Source organism: Symphalangus syndactylus, chromosome 5 (genome assembly GCF_028878055.3).
Source record: "Symphalangus syndactylus isolate Jambi chromosome 5, NHGRI_mSymSyn1-v2.1_pri, whole genome shotgun sequence".
In the NCBI taxonomy this organism is placed as follows: Eukaryota; Metazoa; Chordata; class Mammalia; order Primates; family Hylobatidae; genus Symphalangus; species Symphalangus syndactylus.
Window position 1 is genome coordinate 74,543,160 of NC_072427.2, and position 22,064 is coordinate 74,565,223.

At 41.3% G+C, this 22,064-nt stretch overlaps 1 protein-coding gene across 3 annotated transcripts; it reads left to right on the plus strand.

Annotated features, from left to right (window-relative positions):
- Nucleotides 1-1,827: 1,827 nt before the first annotated feature.
- On the plus strand, nucleotides 1,828-20,183 carry LOC134736803 (general transcription factor II-I-like). Of its 3 annotated transcripts, none has more exons than XR_010121101.1 (4): nucleotides 1,828-1,909; nucleotides 2,045-2,103; nucleotides 12,853-13,036; nucleotides 17,004-17,330. XR_010121101.1 is itself a non-coding variant. In XM_063640369.1 (4 exons), exons 1-3 carry the CDS (start codon nucleotides 1,962-1,964, stop codon nucleotides 17,533-17,535), a joined length of 339 nt encoding a protein of 112 aa, XP_063496439.1. In that variant the 5' UTR covers nucleotides 1,828-1,961; the 3' UTR covers nucleotides 17,536-17,607; nucleotides 20,009-20,183. The 3 variants fall into 3 exon arrangements, 2 of the variants coding, with proteins under 2 accessions (XP_063496439.1, XP_063496438.1); XM_063640369.1 differs by lacking the exon at nucleotides 17,004-17,330 and adding exons at nucleotides 17,523-17,607; nucleotides 20,009-20,183 and having other exon boundaries at nucleotides 1,828-2,103; XM_063640368.1 differs by having other exon boundaries at nucleotides 1,828-2,103.
- The last annotated feature ends 1,881 nt before the right edge of the window (nucleotides 20,184-22,064 follow it).

The following is a 22,064-nucleotide window of genomic DNA, read 5'->3' on the forward strand; positions in this document are numbered from 1 at the left end:
TAGAATGAAAGCCTGTCTCTAGATAGCTAGCTAGCTAGCTAATTGATATGTAGTTTTCTTTCTTTCTTCTTCTTTCTTCCTTTCTCCTTCCTTCCTTCCTTTCTTTTTTTTTTTTTTTTTTTTTTTGAGACAGAGTCTTATTCTGTCACCTAGGCTGGGGTACAGATCTTGGCTCACTGGCTCACTGCAACCTCTGCCTCCTGGGTTCAAGCGATTCTGCTGCCTCAGCCTCCTGAGTAGCTGGGAATTATAGGCACATGCCACCATGCCCGGCTAACTTTTTGTATCTTTATAGAGATGGGGTTTCACCATGTTGGTCAGGTTGCTCTGGAGCTCCTGACCTCGTGATCTGCCCACCTTAGCCTCCCAAAGTGCTGGGATTACAGGCATGAGCCACCTCGCCCAGCTGATATGTAGTTTTCTATCAGAAATTTTTTTCCTAGATTTGAACATGTTTTTCTAAAGTAGCATTCAACACATCAGCATTTTACAGTGTTATTAGTTGTTTATATGATTATGTTTTTCTGAAATACAGTATCCTTTACAAAAGCAGTTTTGTCTTTCAAAGCACATAGATAGGTCCTCAGGTGAATTTGTCTGATGTTGACGACCTTGGTACCCTTTTGTCCACTTGATTGGAAGAGTTAGTAATTTCAGGTCACTATTGGCCTTAGAGGAAGAGCCCAAAGGCAACAAACAAGGGCGCTGTTGTCCAGTTGCCTTCTAGAAGCATTTTCACCTTCCCTTCAGGTTTCCCTTGATGAACATAGAAGTACTGTATGTGGAATTGACCTAGTGCTGCCCTGGAAAGTGTATATTAGGCCAAATTTACGTTTCTTACCTTTATGAGAGGCACCCTGGTAGGCTAGTGGAGTTGCACACGAAGTCTGATCTCAGCTGCACTGTCCAGAAATGCAACATGGTCCAATCAAATAGCATTCTCTGAACCGATTTCTTTAGCTGTAAAATAAGAATAACAAATATACTCATCTAAAAAGACAGCTTATTTTATCTGAGTGGTCTTTTATTTTCTATGAAACTTTAACACAGTATTTTCATTGCCATACCACGTTTTTTGTTTTATTTATTTTTATTTATTTATTTATTTATTTTTGAGATGGAATCTGTTTTTGTTTTTGCGATGGAGTCTCACTGTTGTCACCCAGGCTGGATTGCAGTGGCATGATCTCGGCTCACTGCAACCTCTGTCTCCCAGGTTCAAATGATTCTGCTGCCTCAGCCCCCTGAAAAGCTGGGATTACAGGTGCCCAACACCACAGCCAGCTAATTTATATATATATATATATATCAGTAGAGATGGGGTTACATCATGTTGCCCAGGCTGGTCTCAAACTCCTGACCTGGTGGCAGGTGCGTGTAGTCCCAGCTACTCGGGAGGCTGAGACAGGAGAATTGCTTGGACCCAGGAGGCGACGGTTGCAGTGAGCTGAGATCCTGCTACCGCACTCCATCCTGGGTGACAGAGTGGGATGCCATCTCAAAAAAAAAAAAAAGTACCTCTTCCATTTAGTACTATCTGTATTAAATAATATTAGCTGGAATGTTTTTCTGGCTTTGTAATGTGGTTCAGATTTCTGTAGAAATTCTGGCTGTATCTACATTGCCTTAAAGTAATGGGATATTTCTTTTGTTTTTTTCAGCTGGAGTTTCACTTTTGTCGCCCATGCTGGAGTATGATCCTGGCTCACTGCAATCTCTGCCTCCCAGGTTCAAGCGATTCTCCTAGCTCAGCCTCCTGAGCAGCTGGGATGACAGGCACCTGCCACAACACCTGGCTAATTTTTGTATGTTTAGTAGAGATGGGGTTTCACCATGTTGGCCAGGCTGGTCTTGAACTCCTGACTTCATGATCTATCTGCCTCAGCCTTCCAAAGTGTTGAGATTACAGGTGTGAGCCACCATGGCCAGCCTTTCTTTTCTTTTCAAAGCCACCCTTGGTGATGAAATGTAAAATATGCACCAGTGAATATTACTTTGCTGAATATTGCCTAGTGAATATTAAGTATTTATTCTCACCTTTCAGACATGAACTTATGAATTCAACACATGAAGACTTACAACTTGATAAACCAGCTTTAGGAGGTAGGTCTTCAGTCTTAAATCAGATTAGAAGATTATGTGAAATAATTATTTAATGCTTAACAATGATTTTTTTAATGGTAGCTTTCACATGAAATAAGATCCCTCTTACTTTTAATTATGTTCCAGGACAGGAGAATTCATGTTATCAAAATTCTAATACTCTTTAGAACAATAAACTCATTTTCTTTTTATTAACCCCTTATAAATACATGTAAATGTTGCATTTATGGGTAGACATAACTAAAAGCACAATAGTTGTCCTACATTTGACATGCAAGATTTATCTGGCATAATGCATTGAACAGTTTATTATTGAAGTCTACACTAGTCAACTGAACAAGCATTCATCAAATGTCCATGATACCCAGGACATAAGAAGGTTCCTTTCAGAGTATGGAGCCATGCATATCATCTCTTAATTGTTAGATGTGTTTTGAAAGAAATAGAAATATAATTGATTTTCTTACTTGTTTTGGCTCTGGAGTGGAGTGAAGACAAAAAAGAATGGAATCACACTGTTTAGATTTACTAAAATGGAAGGATTGCCAGCAAGATCATATCCCTAGTCTCCACATAGCAAATGGCACTTGCTACCTGTTCACTGTTTTGTTTTTTTTTGTTTTTTTTTTGAGATGACGTTTTCCTCTGTTGCCCATCCTGGAGTGCAGTGGTATGATCTCAGCTCACTGCAGGCTCCACCTCCTGGGTTCAAGGAATTCTCCCTACCTCAGCCTCCCAAGTAGCTGGGATTACAGGCACCTGCCACCATGCTTGCCTAAGTTTTTTATTTGCAGTAGAGTTTGGGTTTCACCATGTTGACCAGGCTGGTCTGGAACTGCTGACCTCAGGTGATCTGCCTGCCTTAGCCTCCCAAAGTACTGGGATTATAGGCATGAGACAGCCTGTGCTACCTGCTAGTTGTTCTTGAGCACACAGTTCTGCTTTTTCCTAGCTTTAACGAATGTCTGGTTCTTCCTTTTTTTGTGCAGTGTATGTCAGCATTGTTTCAGTAATAAATACAATCTGGATCTTAGAAATAATATTAGTCACAGGTGCCAGGTGCAGTGGCTCACGCCTGTAATCCCAGCACTTTGGGAGGCTGAGGTGGGTGGAGCACGAGGTTAGGAGATCGAGACCATCCTAGCTAACATGGTGAAACCCCTTCTCTACTAAAAATACAAAAAATTAGCCAGGTGTGTGTAGTCCCAGCTACTCGGGAGGCTGAGGCAGGAGAATGGCATGAACCCAGGAGGCGGAGCTTGCAGCGAGCCGAGATTGTGCCACTGCACTCCAGCCTGGGCGACAGAGCGGGACTCCATCTCAAAAAAAAAAAAAAAAAATTAGTCACAGGAAAGAAAAATACTGCCATTTTATAATAATAATATTTAATAACCTAAGTTATTAAACCCATTAGATTGAGAAAACTTGTATTCCTGTGATTTCGATAGCGAAGGAAGTATGGTATACCAGAATCACTAAATTATGAAAGATAGTGGATCAGCTTTTTGCAAAAAAATTTGGTAAGTCTGTTTTTTCCCCTTCAATTAAATTATGTTACTGAGTAATGTTTTTTATAATGATGTTTTATTTAGGAAAGTAAATACAGTGAGTAGTACTCAGCTCCAGTTTTCTCTCACTGTTTTGTTTTTGAGACAGAGTTTCATTCATGTTACCCAGGCTAGAGTGCAGTGGCGTGGTCTCGGATCACTGCAACTTCCACCTCCCAGGTTCAAGCTATTGTCCTGCCTCAGCCTCCCAAGCAGGTGGGATTACTGGCACCTGCCACCATGCCCAGCTATTTTTTGTATTTTTAATAGAGATGGGGTTTCACCATGTTGGTCAGGCTGGTCTCGAACTCCTGATCTCAGGTGATCCACCCACCTCAGCCTCCCAAACTGCTGGGATTATAGGCCTGAACCACCACGCCCGGGCTCTCATACTGGTTTTTTTTTTTTTTTTTTTTTTGAGATGGAGTCCAGGCTGGAGTGCAATGGTGAGATCTTGGCTGACTGCAACCTCTACCTCCTGGGTTCAAGCGATTCTCCTGTGTCAGCCTCCTGAATAGCTGGGATCACAGGCATGTACCACCACACCTCGTTTTTTTTTTGTACTTTTTGTAGAGATGGGGTTTCACCATGTTGGCCAGGCTGGTCTTAAACTCCTGACCTCAGGTGATCCACCCGCCTTGGCCTTCCAGAGTGCTGAGATTATAGGTGAGAGCCACCGAACTCTGCCAGGAGTGGATTATTTTTATGGTTCACCTTTTAGACCATAGAAAATAACTTCCTGATGTTGCCATGGCATTTGTAAACTGCCATGGCGTTGGTGGGAGTGTAGCAGTGAGGATGACCAGAGGTCACTTTCATCGTTATCTTGGTTTTGGCTGGCTTTTTTACTGCAACTCATTTTATCAGCAAGGTCTTTATGACCTGTATATTTTGCTGACCTCCTCCATCACCCTGTGACTTAGAAAGACTTAACCATCTGGGAATGCAGCTCAGTAGGTCTCAGCCTCATTTTACCCAGCTCCTATTTAAAATCGAGTTGCTCTCATTCAAATGCCTATGACAGTATTGCTGCTTTCTTTAAGGTTCCTGAAAGGGAGAGAGGAAATATTAGATTTTTCATGGCTGTGAACCACTGCAAGTATTGAGGAAATATTTACTACTTCCAGCCTCATAATCCTGCAGTCATTTGGCACCTGTGAGTCAGGTGCCGGGTTGGGGGGGAGGGGGAACTGCCCCATACATTCTGGAGCATTCAATCTGGTGGGGAAAGCTGTAGTAAGTAGGAGATATTTACTACATAAGGTGTTAAGGTCTGGGATAGAATTAAGTAGAATAAGGGGATGGGGAGGCAGGGGGTGTGATTGGGGCAGCCTTGATGATACGTGAGGAGCACATTCTGCAGTTGGCCTCACCTCTTTCTGAAACTTCCACTTTTTTCACTCTCAACTTCAACAATTGGTTCTTTTTTATTTTATAGAAAGTTTTTTAGAATCAGGTTTATATATTTTCTTGTTGAATTAACAGAATAATTTTATTTAACATCACTCTCTAGTGTGATTGAAATCCTCTAATCCTTTACTGTTATTTGTTTATGGGCATATTTGTTTTTACAGCTATGATAATTATTTTATTTTGTGTGGTTTCTCAGAAACACGTGTTTCTTATATCAAAGAGTCTGTATACTAGAGTCTTTCAGATTTGGTGCTAATAACATTAAGTAAGAATTTAAGACAAGTCTTGAGATGTTGGAGGAAAGCCAGTCTAAGAACAAATAAATTAATTATTATTTATTTTGAGTTGACATTTAAGTTGAGGTGTGGAGGTGGAGGAGACAGTTGGTTAAATGAGTTTAGAAGTAAGGAGAAAGATCTGGGAATGGATATAATTTTGGATTTTATAGTGGTGTTTTGATAGCAATTGTTGATATCGCCAAAATAAATCATCAAGGAGCTCCCTGACAGCTCCCTGACCTTTCTTTTTAAAGAAACAGGGTTGGCCGGGTGCGGTGGCCCATGCCTGTAATCCCAGCATTTTGGAAGGTGGATCACCTGAGGTCAGGAGTTTGAGACCAGCCTGACCAACATGGAGAAACCCCATCTCTACTAAAAATACAAAATTAGCTGGGTGTGGTGGTGTGTGCCTGTCATCCCAGCTACTTGGGAGGCTGAGGCAGGAGAACTGCTTGAGCCCAGCAGCCAGAGGTTGCAGTGAGCTGAGATCACACCATTACACTCCAGCCTGGGCAACAAGAGTGAAACTCGATCCCCAAAAAAAAAAAAAAAGAAAAGAAACAGGGTCTTCTTATGTTGTCTGGGCTGGACTAGAACTCCTATGCTCACGTTATCCTCCTGCCTCAGTCTCCAAGTAGCTGGGGCTACAGGCACATGCCAGCATGTCCAGCTTTGAGCGACTCCCACCCATCATGGTGCAAAATATTTAAATGTTACATACAGAGGTGCGAGGGAGATGTGCATATAAGCAGCACCATGTAAATTGCTTGAATCCTTTTTTTAGAGTTCTGTTTGGATGTGGCTTCAGAGCAGGGATTAATCAATTCATTTTTACTTTTTTTTCTTTTCTTTTTTTTTTTTTTTTTGAGGTGGATTCTCACTCTGTCACCCAGGCTGGAGTGCAGTGGCAAAATCTCAGCTCACTTCAGCCTCTGCCTCCTGGATTCTCTTGCCTCAGCCCCCTGAGTAGCTGGGATTACAGATGCCTGCCACCATACCTGGCTGATTTTTTGTTTGTTTGTTTTTTGTACTTTTGGTAGAGGCAGGCTTTCACCATGTTGACCAGGCTGGTCTCGAAATCCTGACTCATGTGATCCACCTGCCTCAGCCTCCCAAAGTGCTGGGATTACGCGTATGAGTCACAGCACCCGGCTGTTTTATTTTACATTTTTAAATCACAATTTTTATACCTATTCAAAAGTAGAGAAAATAGTACAATGACCACTAAAATACCCATTCCTCAATTTCTGTGATCTTTAAGATTGTCTCACCTTTTGTTCTATTCCTTTACCTCCCTTTGCAGGAATATTTCAAAGCACATCAGTCATCACATCATTTTATCTGTTCAGTGTGCATCCCCGAACAGCATTTACGTATTCCTACACAGCCAGTATCTCATCACATCTGACAAAATTGACAATGATTTTTTTGGTGTCAGCTCATATGCAGCCCTTAGTTGAGTTTCCTCACTCTTCTCTTTTCTTTTTCTTTTTTTTTTTTTTTTTGAGACAGAGTCTTGTACTGTCACCCAGGCTGGAGTACAATGGCATAATCTCGGCTCACTGCAGCCTCTGCCCCCTGTGCTCCAGTGATTCTCCGGCCTCAGCCTCCTGAGTAGCTGGGATTACAGGCACATGCCACCACGCCTGGCTAATTTTTCTATTTTTAGTAGAGACGGGGTTTTGCCATATTTGCCAAGCTGGTCTTGAACTCCTGACGTCAGGTCATCCTCCCACCTCGGCCTCCAAAAGTGCTGGGATTACAGGCATGAGCCACTACACCCAGCCAAGTTTCTCACTCTTACATGGACAGTATCTCATTTTCTCATTATCTGAAAAATTATGCTTTAAATCTGGATCCAAAAAATCTTCATGTGCTAACTTTGGTTGTTATGCTTCTTGTAATCTAAACTGGCCTCTGATTAATTTTTTTATTTCCCATTCCATGAATTCTGTGTGCACAGTTATATATATATATATATATATATATCTTGCTCACGAGGTTGAAGGGGGTAAAGAACATTGATCTTGTTGTTTCAGTGTAGATGAAAGTTTAGCCTGAAATGTGCCAGTTTGCAGCAGCAAATGGAGGAGGGTTATTACAGTCATGAACAGTTCGTAGCAAAAGGCTGCTTCCAAATAGTATTTGCAGGCCGGGTGCAGTGGCTCATGCCTGTAATCCCAGCCCTTTAGGAGGCAGAGATGGGTGGATCACTTGAGGTTAGGAATTTGAGACCAGCCTGGCCAACATAGTGAAACCCGACTCTACTGAAAAGTACAAAAGTTGGCCAGGCATGGTGGTGGGCACCTGTAATTTTAGCTACTCAGGACGCTGAGGCAGGAGAATCACTTGAACCCAGGAGGCAGAGGTTGGAATGAACCAAGATCATGCTACTGCACTCCAATCTGGGTGACGGAGCAAGACTCCATCTCGAAAAAGAAAAAAAAAATAGTATTTAGGTTGTATTCTTTATTGTCTATAATGATTTTCTTTCTCTCTCTTCTTCCTAAGGATACTGAAAAATAGAGATCAATCTTTTAAGATCTTAGAGTTATTTTGTCTTGGGACCAGGGCACTTAAATTTGCCAAAATCAGGCTGTTAATGATGGGTAATTTTTATTTATTTATTTATTTATTTACTTATTTATTTATTTATTTATCTGTTTATTTATTTTTGAGATGGAGTCTCGCTCTGTCACCCAGACTGTAGTGCAGTGTCGCGATCTCTGCTCACTACAAGCTCTGCCTCCCAGGTTCATGCCATTCTCCTGCCTCAGCTTTCTGAGTAGCTGAAACTACAGGTGCCCGCCACCACACCCAGCTAATTTTTTGTATTTTTAGGAGAGATGGGGTTTCACCGTGTTAGCCAAGATGATCTCAATCTCCTGACTTCATGATCTGCCTGCCTCGTCCTCCCAAAGTTTTGGAATTACAGGCGTGAGCCACTGTTCATGGCTATTCTTATTATTATTATTTTAGTTTTTAAAATTGTTATTTCTCAGCCTTGGGATTCTGATACGTAAAAATGCAAGTATCTTCAAAGATAGAAAACATTTACAGTTATCATTAAAATGGGAGAACTCAGAATACACAATCATGGAGCAGTGCCCTCCTCCAGCCCCCCAGCTAACTACAGCTGCAAGCATGATTCTCATGCTCTCTTGTACCTAGTGTTCAACTAGTGACACAGCTTCTTCGCTCATGGGGAAGGGCCATCAGCAAATGGCACTTAAGCATGGGGGCTTGAGAAAGATTCCACACACTCGAGGCCATGTTGGAGACCTTTCATTAAGAGATTAGGTGGGTTACCCCTGGCTTTCTGCTCCAGAGTTTATCAAGACTGATATTAAAGTAAATGCATTGTAAGTCACACATAGAAGCTGTGGAGTGAAATAAACTGAGTGATTTTTTTGTTTGTCCTGTTTTAATTAAATTGTGGCCTTGGATTGGGAGTAGGATTTTGTGATTATTATTATTTTTATTATACTTGAAGTTCTGGGGTACATGTGCAGAACGTGCCATTTTGTTACATAGGTATACACACGTGCCATGGTTGTTTGCTACACCCATCAACCCCTCATCTACATTAGGTATTTCTCCTAATGCTACCCCTTCTTTAGCCCCCAACCCCCTGACAGGCCCCGATGTGTGATGTTCCCCTCCCTGTGTCCATGTGTTCTCATTGTTCTCATTGTTCAACTCCCACTTATGAGTGAGAACATGCAGTTTTTGATTTTCTGTTCTTGTGTTAGTTTGCTAAGAATGATGGTTTCCAGCTTCATCCATGTTCCTGCAAAGGACATGAACTCATCTTTTTTATGCCTTCATAGTATTCCATGGTGTATATGTGCCACATTTTCTGTATCTGGTCTATCATTGATGAACTTTTGGGCTAGTTCCAAGTTTTTGCTATTGTGAATAGTGCCACAATGAACATACTTGCGTATGTGTCTTTATAGTAGAATGATTTATAATCCTTTAGGTATATGCCCAGTAATGGGATTGCTGGATCAAATGGTATTTCTGGTTCTAGATCCTTGAGGAATCGCTACACTGTCTTTCACAATGGTTAACCTAATTTACACTCCCAACAACTGTGTAAAAGTGTTCCTATTTCTCCACATCCCCTCCAGCATCTTCTGTTTACTGACTTTTTAACGATCACCATTCTAACTGGAGTGGTTTTGATTTGCATTTCTCTAATGACCATTGATGATGAGCTTTTTTTTCATATGTTCTTTCACTTCATGAATGTCTTCTTTTGAGAAGTGTCTGTTCATATCCTTTGCCCACTTTTGATGGGGTTGTTTTTTTCTTGTAAATTTGTTTAAGTTCTTTGTAGATTCTGGAAATTAGCCCTTTGTCAGATAGACAGATTGCACAAATTTTGTCCCATTCTGTGGTTTGTCCCATTCTGTAGGTTGCTTGTTCACTCTGTTGATAGTTTCTTTTGCTGTGCTGTGCTCTTTAGTTTAATTAGATCCCATTTGTCAATTTTGGCTTTTGTTGCCATTTCTTTTGGTGTTTTAGTCATGAAGTCTGCCCATGCCTATGCCCTGAATGGTGTTGCCTAGGTTTTCTTCTAGGGTTTTTATGGTTTTAGGTCTTACGTTTAAATCTTTAATCCATCTTGGGCTAATTTTTGTATAAGGTGTAAGGAAGGGGTCCAGTTTCAGTTTCTGCATATGGCTCAAGCAGTTTTCCTAACACCATTTATTAAATAGGGAATCCTTTCCCCATTGCTTGTTTTTGTCAGGTTTGTCAAAGATCAGATGGTTGTAGATGTGTGATGTCATTTCCAAGGCCTCTGTTCTGTTCTATTGGTCTATATACCTGTTTTAGTACCAGTACTATGCTGTTTTGGTTACTGTAGCCTTGTAGTATAGTTTGAATTCAGGTAGCCTGATACCTCCAGCTTTGTGCTTTTTGCTTAGGATTGTCTTGCCTATGCGGGCTCTTTTTTGGTTCCATATGAAATTTAAAGTAGTTTTTTTCCAATTCTGTCAAGAAAGTCAATGGTAGCTTGATAGGGATAGCATTGAATCTACAAATTACTTTGGGCAGTATGGCCATTTTTACAATATTGATTCTTCCTATCCATGAGCATGGAATGTTTTTCCATTTATTTGTGTCTTCTCTTATTTCCTTGGGCAGTGGTTTGTAGTTCTCCTTGAAGAGGTCCTTCACATCCCTTGTAAGTTGTATTCCTAGGCATTTTATTCTCTTTGTAGCAGTTGTGAATGGTAGTTCACTCATGATTTGGCTCTCTGTCTATTATTGGTGTATAGGGATGCTTGTGATTTATGCATGTTGATTTTGTATCCTGAGACTTTGCTGAAGTTGATTATCAGCTTAAGGCGATTTGGGGCTGAGACGATGGGGTTTTCTAAATAAACAATCATGTCATCTGGAAACAGAAATTTGACTTCCTCTCTTCCAAATTGAATACCCTTTATTTCTTTCTCTTGCCTGATTACCCTGGCCAGAACTTCCAATACTATGTTGAATAGGAGTGGTGAGAGAGGGCATCCTTGTGGTGCCAGTTTTCAAAGGGAATGCTTCCAGTTTTTGCACATTCAGCATGATGTTGGCTGTGGGTTTGTCATAAATAGCTCTTATTATTTTGAGATATGTTTCATCAATATCTAGTTTATTGAGAGTCTTTAGCATGAAGGGTGTTGAAATTTGTCAAAGGCCTTTTCTGCATCTATTCAGATAATCCTGTGGTTTTTATCATTGGTTCTGTTTATGTGATGGATTACATTTGTTCATTTGTGTATGTTGAACCAGGCTTGCATCCCAGGTATGAAGCTGACTTGATTGTGGTGGATAAGCTTTTTGATGTGTTGCTGGATTTGATTTGTCAGTATTTTTTATTTTTTTTTTATTTTTTGGAGATGGAGTCTTCCTCTGTCACCCAGGCTGGAGTGCAGTGGCACAGTCTCGGCTCACTGCAAGCTCCGCCTCCTGGGTTCATGCCATTCTCCTGCCTCAGCCTCCCGAGTAGCTGGGACTACAGGAGCCCGCCACCACGCCCAGCTAATTTTTTGTATCTTTGGTGGAGACGGAGTTTCACCGTGGTCGTGGTCTCGATCTCCTGACCTCGTGATCCGCCTGCCTCGGCCTTCCAAAGTGCTGGGATTACAAGCGTGAGCCACTGTGCCCGGCCGTCAGTATTTTATTGAGGATTTTCACATCGATGTTCATCAGGGATATTGGCCTGAAATTTTCTTTTTTGTTGTGTCTCTGCCAGGTTTTATCTGGATGATGCTGGCCTCATAAAATGAGTTAGGGAAGAGTCCCTCTTTTTCTATTGTTTAGAATAGTTTCAGAAGGAATGGTACCAGCTCCACTTTGTACTTCTGCTGGAATTCAGCTGTGAATCTGTCTGGTCCTGGACTTCTTTTGGTTGTTAGGCTATTAATTACTGCCTCAATTTCAGGACTTGTTACTGGTCTTCAGGGATTTGACTTCTTCCCGGTTTAGACTTGGGAGGGTGTATGTGTCCAGGAATTTATCCATTTCTTCTAGATTTTCTAGTTTATTTGCATAGAGATGTTTATAGTATTCCCTGATAGTAGTTGGCATTTCTGTGGGATCAGTTTTGGTAGCCCTTTTATCATTTTTTTTATTGCATCTATTTGATTCTTGTCTTTTCTTCTTTGTTATTCTGGCTAGTGGTCTACCTATTTTGTTGATCTTTTCAAAAAATCAGCTCCTGGATTCATTCAATTTTTGAAGGGTTTTTCTTGTCTCCTTCAGTTCTGCCCTGTTCTTAGTTATTTCTTGTCTTCTGTTAGCTTTTGAATTTGTTTCTTCTTGCTTCTCTAATTCTTTTAATTTTGATGTTAGGGTGTCAGTTTTAAATCTTCCCTGCTTTCTCTTGTGGGCCTTGAGTGTTATAAATTTCTCTCTAAACACTGTTATAAATATGTCCCAGAGATTCTGGTATGTTGTGTCTTTGTTCTCATTGGTTTTGAAGAACATCTTTATTTCTGCCTTAATTTTCTTATTTACCCACTAGTCATTCAGGAGCCGGTTGTTCAGTTTCCATGTAGTTGTGTGGTTTTGAATGAGTTTCTTAATCCTGAGTTCTAATTTAATTGCACTGTGGTCTGAGAGACTGTTTGTTATTATTTCCGTTATTTTGCATTTGCTGAGGAGTGTTTTACTTCCAATTGTGTGATCAATTTTAGAATAAGTGCGATGAAGTGCTGAGAAGAATGTATATTCTGTGGATTTGGGTGGAGAGTTCTCTAGATGTCTATTAGGTCTGCTTTGTCGAGAACTGAGTTCAAGTCCTTCATATCCTTGTTAATTTTCTGTGTCGTTGATCTGTCTAATGATGGGTCATTTATAGTTGCCTTTGCTTTAAGTCTGCTTCAATAGTTAGTAAATATGTTTCTAGAGTTTTTCCAATTAAAAAAAATTGACTTGCACCTTGCTTTGGATTGTACTAAAATCTGATTTCAACACAAACATAATCTTCTGAATTACTTTGTTTTTTTCAGCTGAAGCCTTGGGGAGCACTGAAGCCAAGGCTGTACCATACCAAAAATTTGAAACACATGTGAATGAGCTGAATGTGGAAGGACTACCAGAAAACATTCCTTTCAGAAGCCCCTCATTACATGGAATCCCAAGGCTCGAAAACATCTTTCAATTGGGCAATCGAATTAAGTTTGTTATTAAGAGGTAAGATGATAATCTGCAGAAACAAATCCATTGTCTTCCCCAAGGAAAGATTAATTTGACCAAGATGGGCCTTTTGTTCCCCTCTTATCATGACTTCTTTATATTAAAATTAACATTTAGATTCATTTATTGAACAAACATTTATTTAGTGTGAGCATCAGATGTGCAAAATTGGTTCTAGCAAGAACCCTGTCCTTGGGAGGCTTAATACTCAGAAAAATGCAATGAAGAGTTATTGAGCATTTTTTGGGGAGAAGGCAAGGATGGCACACCCAGATCAGTCACTTGTGCATCCAGAAGGGAGGCAGTGTGTTTCAAATATGAGTAAAGGCAGAGAGGAGTCAAATATGCTCACATATTCACATACATTGCCCATTCTGTGTGGAGTGAGGAGTGCCATGTGGGCATGGTGGGATTGCTTAGATAGACTTTTGTGGCCAAATGGAGGAAGGCCTTGGCTCCTACAAAAGCAGTGGCAGTCATTAAATGGTCTCATAGTAGTTTCCTCTTAAAATAATTTGGATCTGCCCTTTAGAAAAGTTATTCTGGCTTGATTTTGAAGGGTAACACGTGAGTAGTTTGAGTGTTGGGGGGTAGGAACAGAAAGCCTCTCTCTACTCATGGAAGGAATGTTGAAGTGGGTAGAGTCTTGCTTACTGATTGAGGTTGTGTGTCTGTGTATATTCGTTGGGACTGAGTTATAAGGGAGAGGAAAGTTTTAAGATGATACAGCAAGCTGCTTCTGGCTGTGCTGTGGGACAGTTCATCTAAGATTCAGAAACATAATTGGGCTGGTTTGGGGGAAAAGTGACTTTTGCATATTTATCTTACAAAAAAGATGACTTTGGAGACATCCAGGTGGTCTCACCTGAACGTCTGAAAATTGCTATTTTCAAAATTCAAGTCACCAAAATGATTTTTTTCACTGTAAAATGAAGGCAGAATGTATTATGTTTAAAAATTGGCTGGGCGCAGTGGCTCATGCTTGTAATCCCAGCACTTTGGGAGGCTGAGGCAGGTGGATTACCTGAGGCCAGGAGTTCAAGACCAGTCTGGCCAACATGGCAAAACCCTGTATCTACTAAAATACAAAAATCACCAGGTGTGGTAGTGTGAACTTGCGGTCCCAGCTACTCGGGAGGCTGAGGCAGGAGAATAGCTTGAACCTGGGAGGTGGAGGTTGCAGTGAGTCGAGATTGTGACACTGCACTCCAGCCTGGACGACAGAATGAGACTCCGTCTCAGATAATAATAATAATATTTAGCAGTGCAAAGCTGTGTGAGAAAGACTTGTAAATATCTTCTAAATGTTTTATTATAATATTAATATCAACTGTTTTTCACAGACCAAAACTTCTTACTCTCAATACAACTGAACTTACTCAGCCAAGAACAAATACAACAAGTGAAATAGTTGTGAAATCCTCTTTAAAAGCACACATCAATCTTGAAGATTTTAAAAATTAATCTTTTACATGATGGAACTGCTCCTTCCTTTACCTCCCCAAAAAATCTTTTGCAGAAGCTCAATATAGGCACTCTGTGATTTATTAATATGAACAGATGCAGTGTAGGGATAACCCAAGGTTTTTTTTTTTTTTCTTTCTTTTTTTGATACAGAGTCTCACTCTGTCACCCAGGCTGGAGTGCAGTGGTGTGATCTCGCCTCACTGCAACCAGGATCAAGCAATTCTCCTGCCTCAGCCTTCCGAGTAGCTGGGATTACAGGCTAAGTTAGCCATGCCTGGTTGAGTTTTTTATTTTGTGTAGAGATGAGTTTTCACCATATTGGACAGGCTGGATTCAGGTGATCCTTCTGTCTGAGCCTCCCAAAGTGCTGGGATTACATATGTGAGTCACCGCACCTGGCATTAAGCTTTGAATTTTGACCGGTGGTATCCAACAGAAATACAACATGTGCTGCAAAGGACAGCCACATACATAATTTTATATTTTCGAGTTCAACCTGAAATCATTATAAATACACAATGAAGTATTTCACATTCTTCATTTGCGTATATTCTTTTTGTTGACAATTGGTGTGTCTTTCATACTCACAGCATATTTCTGTTTGAAGTAGCCACATTTAAGCTGTTCAGGGATAGCAGTTACTATTTGCCTTTAGACCTTAATGTTTACTCATGTGTGCCCTGTTCCTAAAATGACAAATACTGTAATTCTGGCCTGCACACGAATATCACAGCCTAACAGAAAAAGATCCAATAAGTCTCTGTTGAACAAATAATGTTATTTTCTTTTTGTGGGGAATGAAGTTTTGCTCTTGTTTCTCATACTTGAGTACAATGGTGCGGTCTCAGCTGACCGCTACCTCTGCCTCCCAGGTTCAAGTGATCCTCCTGCCTCAGCCTTCCAAGTAGCTGGGATTCTAGGTGCATGCCACCATGCCTGACTAAATTTTGTATTTTTAGTAGAGATGGCATTTTGCCACGTTGGCCAGGCTGGTATCGGACCCCTGTCTTCAAGTGGTCCGCCCACCATGGCCTCCCAAAATGTTAGGATTACAGGCGTGAGCCACCGTGCCCAGCCTAGTTTCTTTATTAGAGCTCTAAGTGTACCTTTCTTTGCCATCTTTTTGTTTGCCATTGTGCATTGTCAGAGTAAGTGACCACAATTTGTAGATCATCCATTACCTTAGGAACTTATGTTGCCAGGAACTAATAAATGGCTATTTAGTTTGAACTTTTGTATTGTCAGGAAATAAGTGTTGGGAATCAAGTATGAATTATGTGTGTATATTAGGTGTTTACAAATTTGTGCAGTTAATCATTCTCATGAATGCTAAGGTGAATACATGTTCTCAAGTTGGGTTAATGGGTGTATCCTAAAATACGGCTCCTTCAGCTTTCAAAGTACCTTGGGGCAATTACTTAAGGTCAGTCAATGTGCCAAATAGATTTTGTGTGGATTATGGCATGGAAAGTGGTTGAGAAATTCTGTAGTAGCGTAAGAAAATTATCCTTGTCCAAGAGTTCTGCAATGGAGAAGACAAAACTCAGTGCTTAACTCATAGGTTAAGCATGGTTTTCATTTTTTTTTTTTTTTTTTTTGAGACAGAGTCTCGCTTTGTCACCCAGGCTGGAGTGCAGTGGCATGATTTCAGCTCACTGCAACATTTGCCTCCCGGGTTCTAGCAATTCTCCTTCCTCATCCTCCTGAGTAGCTGGGATTATGGGTTCATGCCACCATGCCTGGCCAATTTTTGTATTTTTAGAAGAAATGGGATTTCACCATGTTGGCCAGCTTGGTCTCAAACTCCTGACCTTGTGATCCACCCACTTCGGCCTCCTGAAGTGCTGGGATTACAGATGTGAACCACCACACCTTGCCCTCAGCATGCTTTTGATTTAGCCAAAGAATCAAAGCATTGGTGAAGAATTGAAGATTGGAAGTTACGCATTTCTTTCTAAGGGAAGTAATAGAGAAAGAAAAATATTCCTGGAGGTAGATCTTCAGTTTGCATTAGTCTGAAGATGATGAAACCTGTAGAAAACTTCATTTCTGAAGACAAAGCTCAAATTCAAGGTTGTGAGGAGTGCAGTCACCATTTTTGTTAGGGGCAGTTGTGACATTTATTGCAAAAAGTGAGAATGCGAAACTTGTACTGTATAAAGAATGTGCAAGTGTCGAAGAAGACACTGCAAGGATTGGGTGCTGGAGCAGTGCTGGACTTGCCATCATCACCAGAGTACAGCAGGTGTCACCAGAAGGAGAATCTTCTTCTTGCCATCACTAACAGCACTTGACTCTGTCCCACTCATAAAAGATCTTGGAAGGAATTAAAGGTGCTTGGTGGTTCCTCATTTTAACATAACCTTACTTGGCCTGACTGTGGACCATGCATTAGTGTTTGGACAGGACAATTAAAATCACAGAGCACATGACAAAAGAAATTTGTGGCCATCAGAATTGTCTCCTTAAACACACCATGGGTGCACTGTGTCCTCAGCTTGGTGAAAGGTAGATGTCATACGTGAGAAGGCGGTGGAGTCAGGCACATGATGGAGCCTCGAAGAGTGGGAGGTGGCACCTGGCTGTGTGAGGAGGGCGTGAAGTCATCCATGGGAGGAACAGATGCCAGCAAAGGAGGTGAGGATGCGCAGAAGAGGAGGCTGAGCAGCAAGTGAATAGAAGCGCTCAACCTCAGAGGAGGAGAGTCCCATGTCTTTATTGGTAGTATTCTAATGTGTTCATACTGGAGTTATTTTCTGTGGCTGAATGGTTCAACTACTGAAATGGGTGTGGGGTGGGGAACAACTCCTACTAAACCTTTGAGATGCTGAGTTTTCTTTTAAAGTTAAGGACATATTACAAGATTTTCTGAAACTGCCAACCTTTAGCAATATTTTGAGACCTTCTCCAACATTTTCCTTTGTCAGCAATCAGAGATGACCTCCACACTGAGGTGAATCTTCCACTCCCCTTACCCTTTTCCTTTTGTCTCTCTTTCCCTCCTTTCTTCATCCAGTAACTCCAGTTAGCCTCCATTGTCTCCAAGCTGCCTTTCATCCTCATCCACAACTCCTCCACACAAGCTCTGATCACCTGTCCATGTAAGTGACATCCTGTATGCCTTTATTTTTATTTTATTTTATTTTTGAGACAGAGTCTTGCTCTGTTGCCCAGGCTGGAGTGCAATGGTATGATCTCGGCTTTCTGCAACCTCTGCCTCCCAGGTTCAAGGGATTCTCAGGCCTCAGCCTCACAAGTAGCAAGGACTACAGGTATGCACCACCACGCACACCTGATTTTTGTAGTTTTTGGTAGAGATGGGGTTTCACCATGTTGGCCAGGCTGGTCTTGAACTCCTGACCGCAGGTGACTACCTACCTCAGCCTCCCAAAGTGCTGGGATTACAGGTGTGAGCCACGGTACCTGGCACATGATTTACTATTTATAAGAACATGAACTTACTACTTGTATAACATTTATCCTTGTATTTTAGTTGGAAGTTACTGAGGTGGTATGAGGTTTGGTGACTACATCTGGCCTCTCAGGGAAATGGCCAAGTTGTTCAGATTTTCAACTGTATTATATGAAGTTGCTTGTCAGCTTCGTTGCTTATTACTGTGAAATAAGTTATAAAGGGAATTTTTTTTTATAAAAAGAAATAGATTCAGGCTGAGTGTGGTAGCTCATGCCTGTAATCCTAGCACTTTGGGAGGCCAAAGTAGGTGTATTACCTGAGCTCAGGAGTTTGAGACAGCCCTCAACAACATGGTGAAGCACCGTCTCTACTAAAATCCAAAAAGAAAAAATAAGCTGGGAATGGTGGTGGGTGCCTATAGTCCCAGCTACTGGGGTGGCTGAGTCATGAGAATTGCTTGATCCTGGGAGGTGGAGGTTGCAGTGAGCTAACATTGTGCCACTGCCAGCCTGGGTGACAGAGCAAGACTCTCAAAAAAAAAAAAAAAATGAGAAATAGATTTACTCAGGGGAGAGAATCCATTGTTCCATTGTTAGTAAAACATGTCTAGTACCACATGCTTTTTGGTTTCCTAATAACCTATCAAACTACAGGGCTTTTGGCTTTGTAATATATTCAGTTCCACATTTATTCATTCAAGAATTGAAGACATTTTATATCTCCATTATATGCCAAGCACTGGGTGGGGACTGTAGGTGACAGAGATGAACAAATCCCTGATCCCAGGATTTCACAGTGGATGTTGGAATTTAGTGCCATTTAGCTTCATTCGATTCTGCAGTAGTCCCAAGATTTTCCAAGATCATCCTGTCCTCCAGTGCCTGGTTGATTCAACTTCAGTATATATCCCAGAGTCTGTCCTTCTTCACTCCTCACTGCTGCCACCCTGGACCTATCTGTCATCATCTCTCACCTGGATTATCTCCACAGTCTCCTAACTGGTTTCCTTGTTTCCATGCTTGCCTCATTCAGTCTACTGTCTCTCTCTCTTTTTTTTTGAGATGGAGTTGTGCTTTGTCACCAAGGCTGGAGTGCAATGTTGTGATCTTGGCTCACTGCAACCCTCACCTCCTGGGTTCAAGCGATTCTCCTGCCTCAGTCTCCCTAATAGCTGGGATTACAGGCGTGAGCCACCATGCCTGGCTATTTTTTTTTTTTTTGTATTTTTAGTAGAGACAGAGTTTTTCCCTGTTGGCCAGGCTGGTCTTGAACTCCTGGCCTCTAGTAATCTGCCTGCCTCGGCCTCTAAATGTTGGGATGACAGGCATGAGCCACCGCACCCACCCAGTCTACTCTCAGTACAACAGCTAGAACAATCCTTTTACAGTGGAATTCAGATCATGTTTACCCCTCGGTTGAAATTCTCCAGTGGCTTTGTTTTCTACATTACCTGGTACCCTACTACCTATCTCACTGTGCTTCCTGCTACTCTCCTGCTCTTACTCCTCTTTATAAACACTGAGCCCATGGTGTTTCCTTTAATATGCCATGCATGCTTGACCTTGTCCTGTCTCTGGGCCTTGCTGTTCCCTCTGCCTGGAACATTCTTCCCCTTTTGTCTGCATGGCTCACTCTCACTGCTTTGGATTTTGGCTCAAAAGTCACCTTATCAAGGGTCTCCAGGCTGCTCTGCATAAAATATATCCTCAACTCATATTTCCTATTTGATACTTGACTCCTCTTCCTCTTTCACTAAAATGTAAGCTCCATGAGGGAAGGGATTTTTGTCTGTTTTGCTCTGTTGTATACCTAAATACCTAGAAAGTGCTCAGTAAATATTTTTTGGTTGAATGACTTAGTCTATTATTGAATCAGTCAATGTCCTCTGTAGCAAGGACTTCTCATATCAGTATTGCATATCTGTATGATAGCTGGTGTATGGAGGGACATGGTCAGAATGGCTCTGTGTGGAGTAATTTTGCATAGCATAATCCCATCAGGCTCCTATTGGGGTTCAGCCACAGTTTTAGCCTTACTAGTATCACTTTTCTTTTTTTTTGAGGTGGATTTTTGTTCTTGTTGCTCAGGCTGGAGTGCAATGGTGCGATCTTGGCTAACCACAACATCTGCCTCCCGGGTTCAAGCAATTCTCATCCCTCAGCCTCCAGAGTAGCTGGGATTACAGGCATGCACCACCACACCTGGCTAATTCTGTAAAAATAGTAGAGACAGAGTTTCTTCATGTTGGTCAGGCTGGTCTCAAACTCCCCACCTCAGGTGATGTGCTCACCTCGGCCTCCCAAAGCGCTGGGATTACAGGCGTGAGCCACTGCACCCAGTGAGTATCACTCTTTAATCATAAAGTCAGAGTATGTTAAGATTGGAAGGGATATGGGAGACTATTTGGTTCACTTTTCTCATTGATGAGAAAATAACAGAGCATTGAAAAGTAAGGTAATTATTCACAATCGTAAAGCTATATGGGTCAATCTGAAATTAGCCTTCTTACATCAGATTCTGTAGCCTTTCCTACATGTGTTCTCCCCAGACTGAGACAGTTCATGGGCCTTCAGGTTTGACAGTTTTCTCTCCAGTCTCCAAACAGGAGCTTCTATCTGGAGATTCTAGGTTAGCATAGATGGACGATGACCCTGCAATGTGTAGAAAATCCCAAAGGTTGACCACTGTCAGTGGGAACCACCCTAGATGTGTCAGGAGCACCACAGGCATGCTCACTCCTCCATTCACTGGAGCTGTGTAGGGTGGAAGGGAAACCCAAATCAAGACCTGCTGCTGCTTTAGTTCTTTTATTGCATGTCACAATCCAATGTGTCTCCATTTAAATTCAGATTTTTTGATAGATGGTCAGACCAGCTGCAGGCCCTTTAGGCCAGAAGTCTTGATCTTTTATTTTAACTTTATTGTTATTATACTATAAGTTTTAGGGTACATGTGCACAATGTGCAGGTTTGTTACATATGTATACATGTGTCATGTTGGTGTGCTGCACCCGTTAACTCGTCATTTAGCATTAGGTATATCTCCTAATGCTATCCCTCCCCCCTTCCCCCACCCCAAAACTGTCCCCAGTGTGTGATGTTCCCCTTCCTGTGTCCATGTGTTCTCATTGTTCAGTTCTCAGCTATGAGTGAGAACATGAGGTGTTTGGTTTTTTGTCCTTGTGTTAGTTTGCTGAGAATGATGGTTTCCAGCTTCATCCATGTCCCTACAAAGACATGAACTCATCATTTTTTATGGCTTCATAGTATTCCATGGTGTGTATGAGACACATTTTCCTAATCCAGTCTATCATTATTGGATATTTGGGTTGGTTCCAAGTCTTTGCTATTGTGAATAGTGCCGCAATAAACATACATGTGCATGTGTCTTTATAGCTGCATGATTTATAATCCTTTGGATATGTACCCAGTAGTGGGATGACTGAGTCAAATGGTATTTCTAGTTCTATGTCCCTGAGGAATCTCCACACTGGCTTCCACAATGGTTGAACTAGTTTACAATCCCACCAATGGTGTAAAAGTGTTCCTGTTTCTCCACATCCTCTCCAGCACCTGTTGTTTCCTGACTTTATAATGATCGCCATTCTAACTGGTGTAAGATGGTATCTCATTGTGGTATTGATTTGCATTTCTCTGATGGCCAGTGATGAGCATTTTTTCATGTGCCTTTTGGCTGCATAAATGTCTTCTTTTGAGAAGTGTCTGTTCATATCCTCACCCACTTTTTGATGGGGTTGTTTTTTTCTTGTAAATTTGTTTGAGTTCATTTCCTGTTCACTCTGATGGTAGTTTCTTTTGCTGTGAAGAAGCTCTTTAGTTTAATTAGATCCCATTTGTCAATTTTGGCTTTTGTTGCCATTGCTTTTGGTGTTTTAGACATGAAGTCCTTGCCCATGCCTATGCCCTGAATGGTATTGCCTAGGTTTTCTTCTAGTGTTTTTATGGTTTTAGGCCTAACATGTAAGTCTTTAATCCATCTTGAATTAATTTTTGTGTAAGGTGTAAGGAAGGGATCCAGTTTCAGCTTTCTACATATGGCTAGCCAGTTTTCCCAGCACCATTTATTAAATAGGGAATCCTTTCCCCATTGCTTGTTTTTGTCAGTTTTGTCAAAGATCAGATA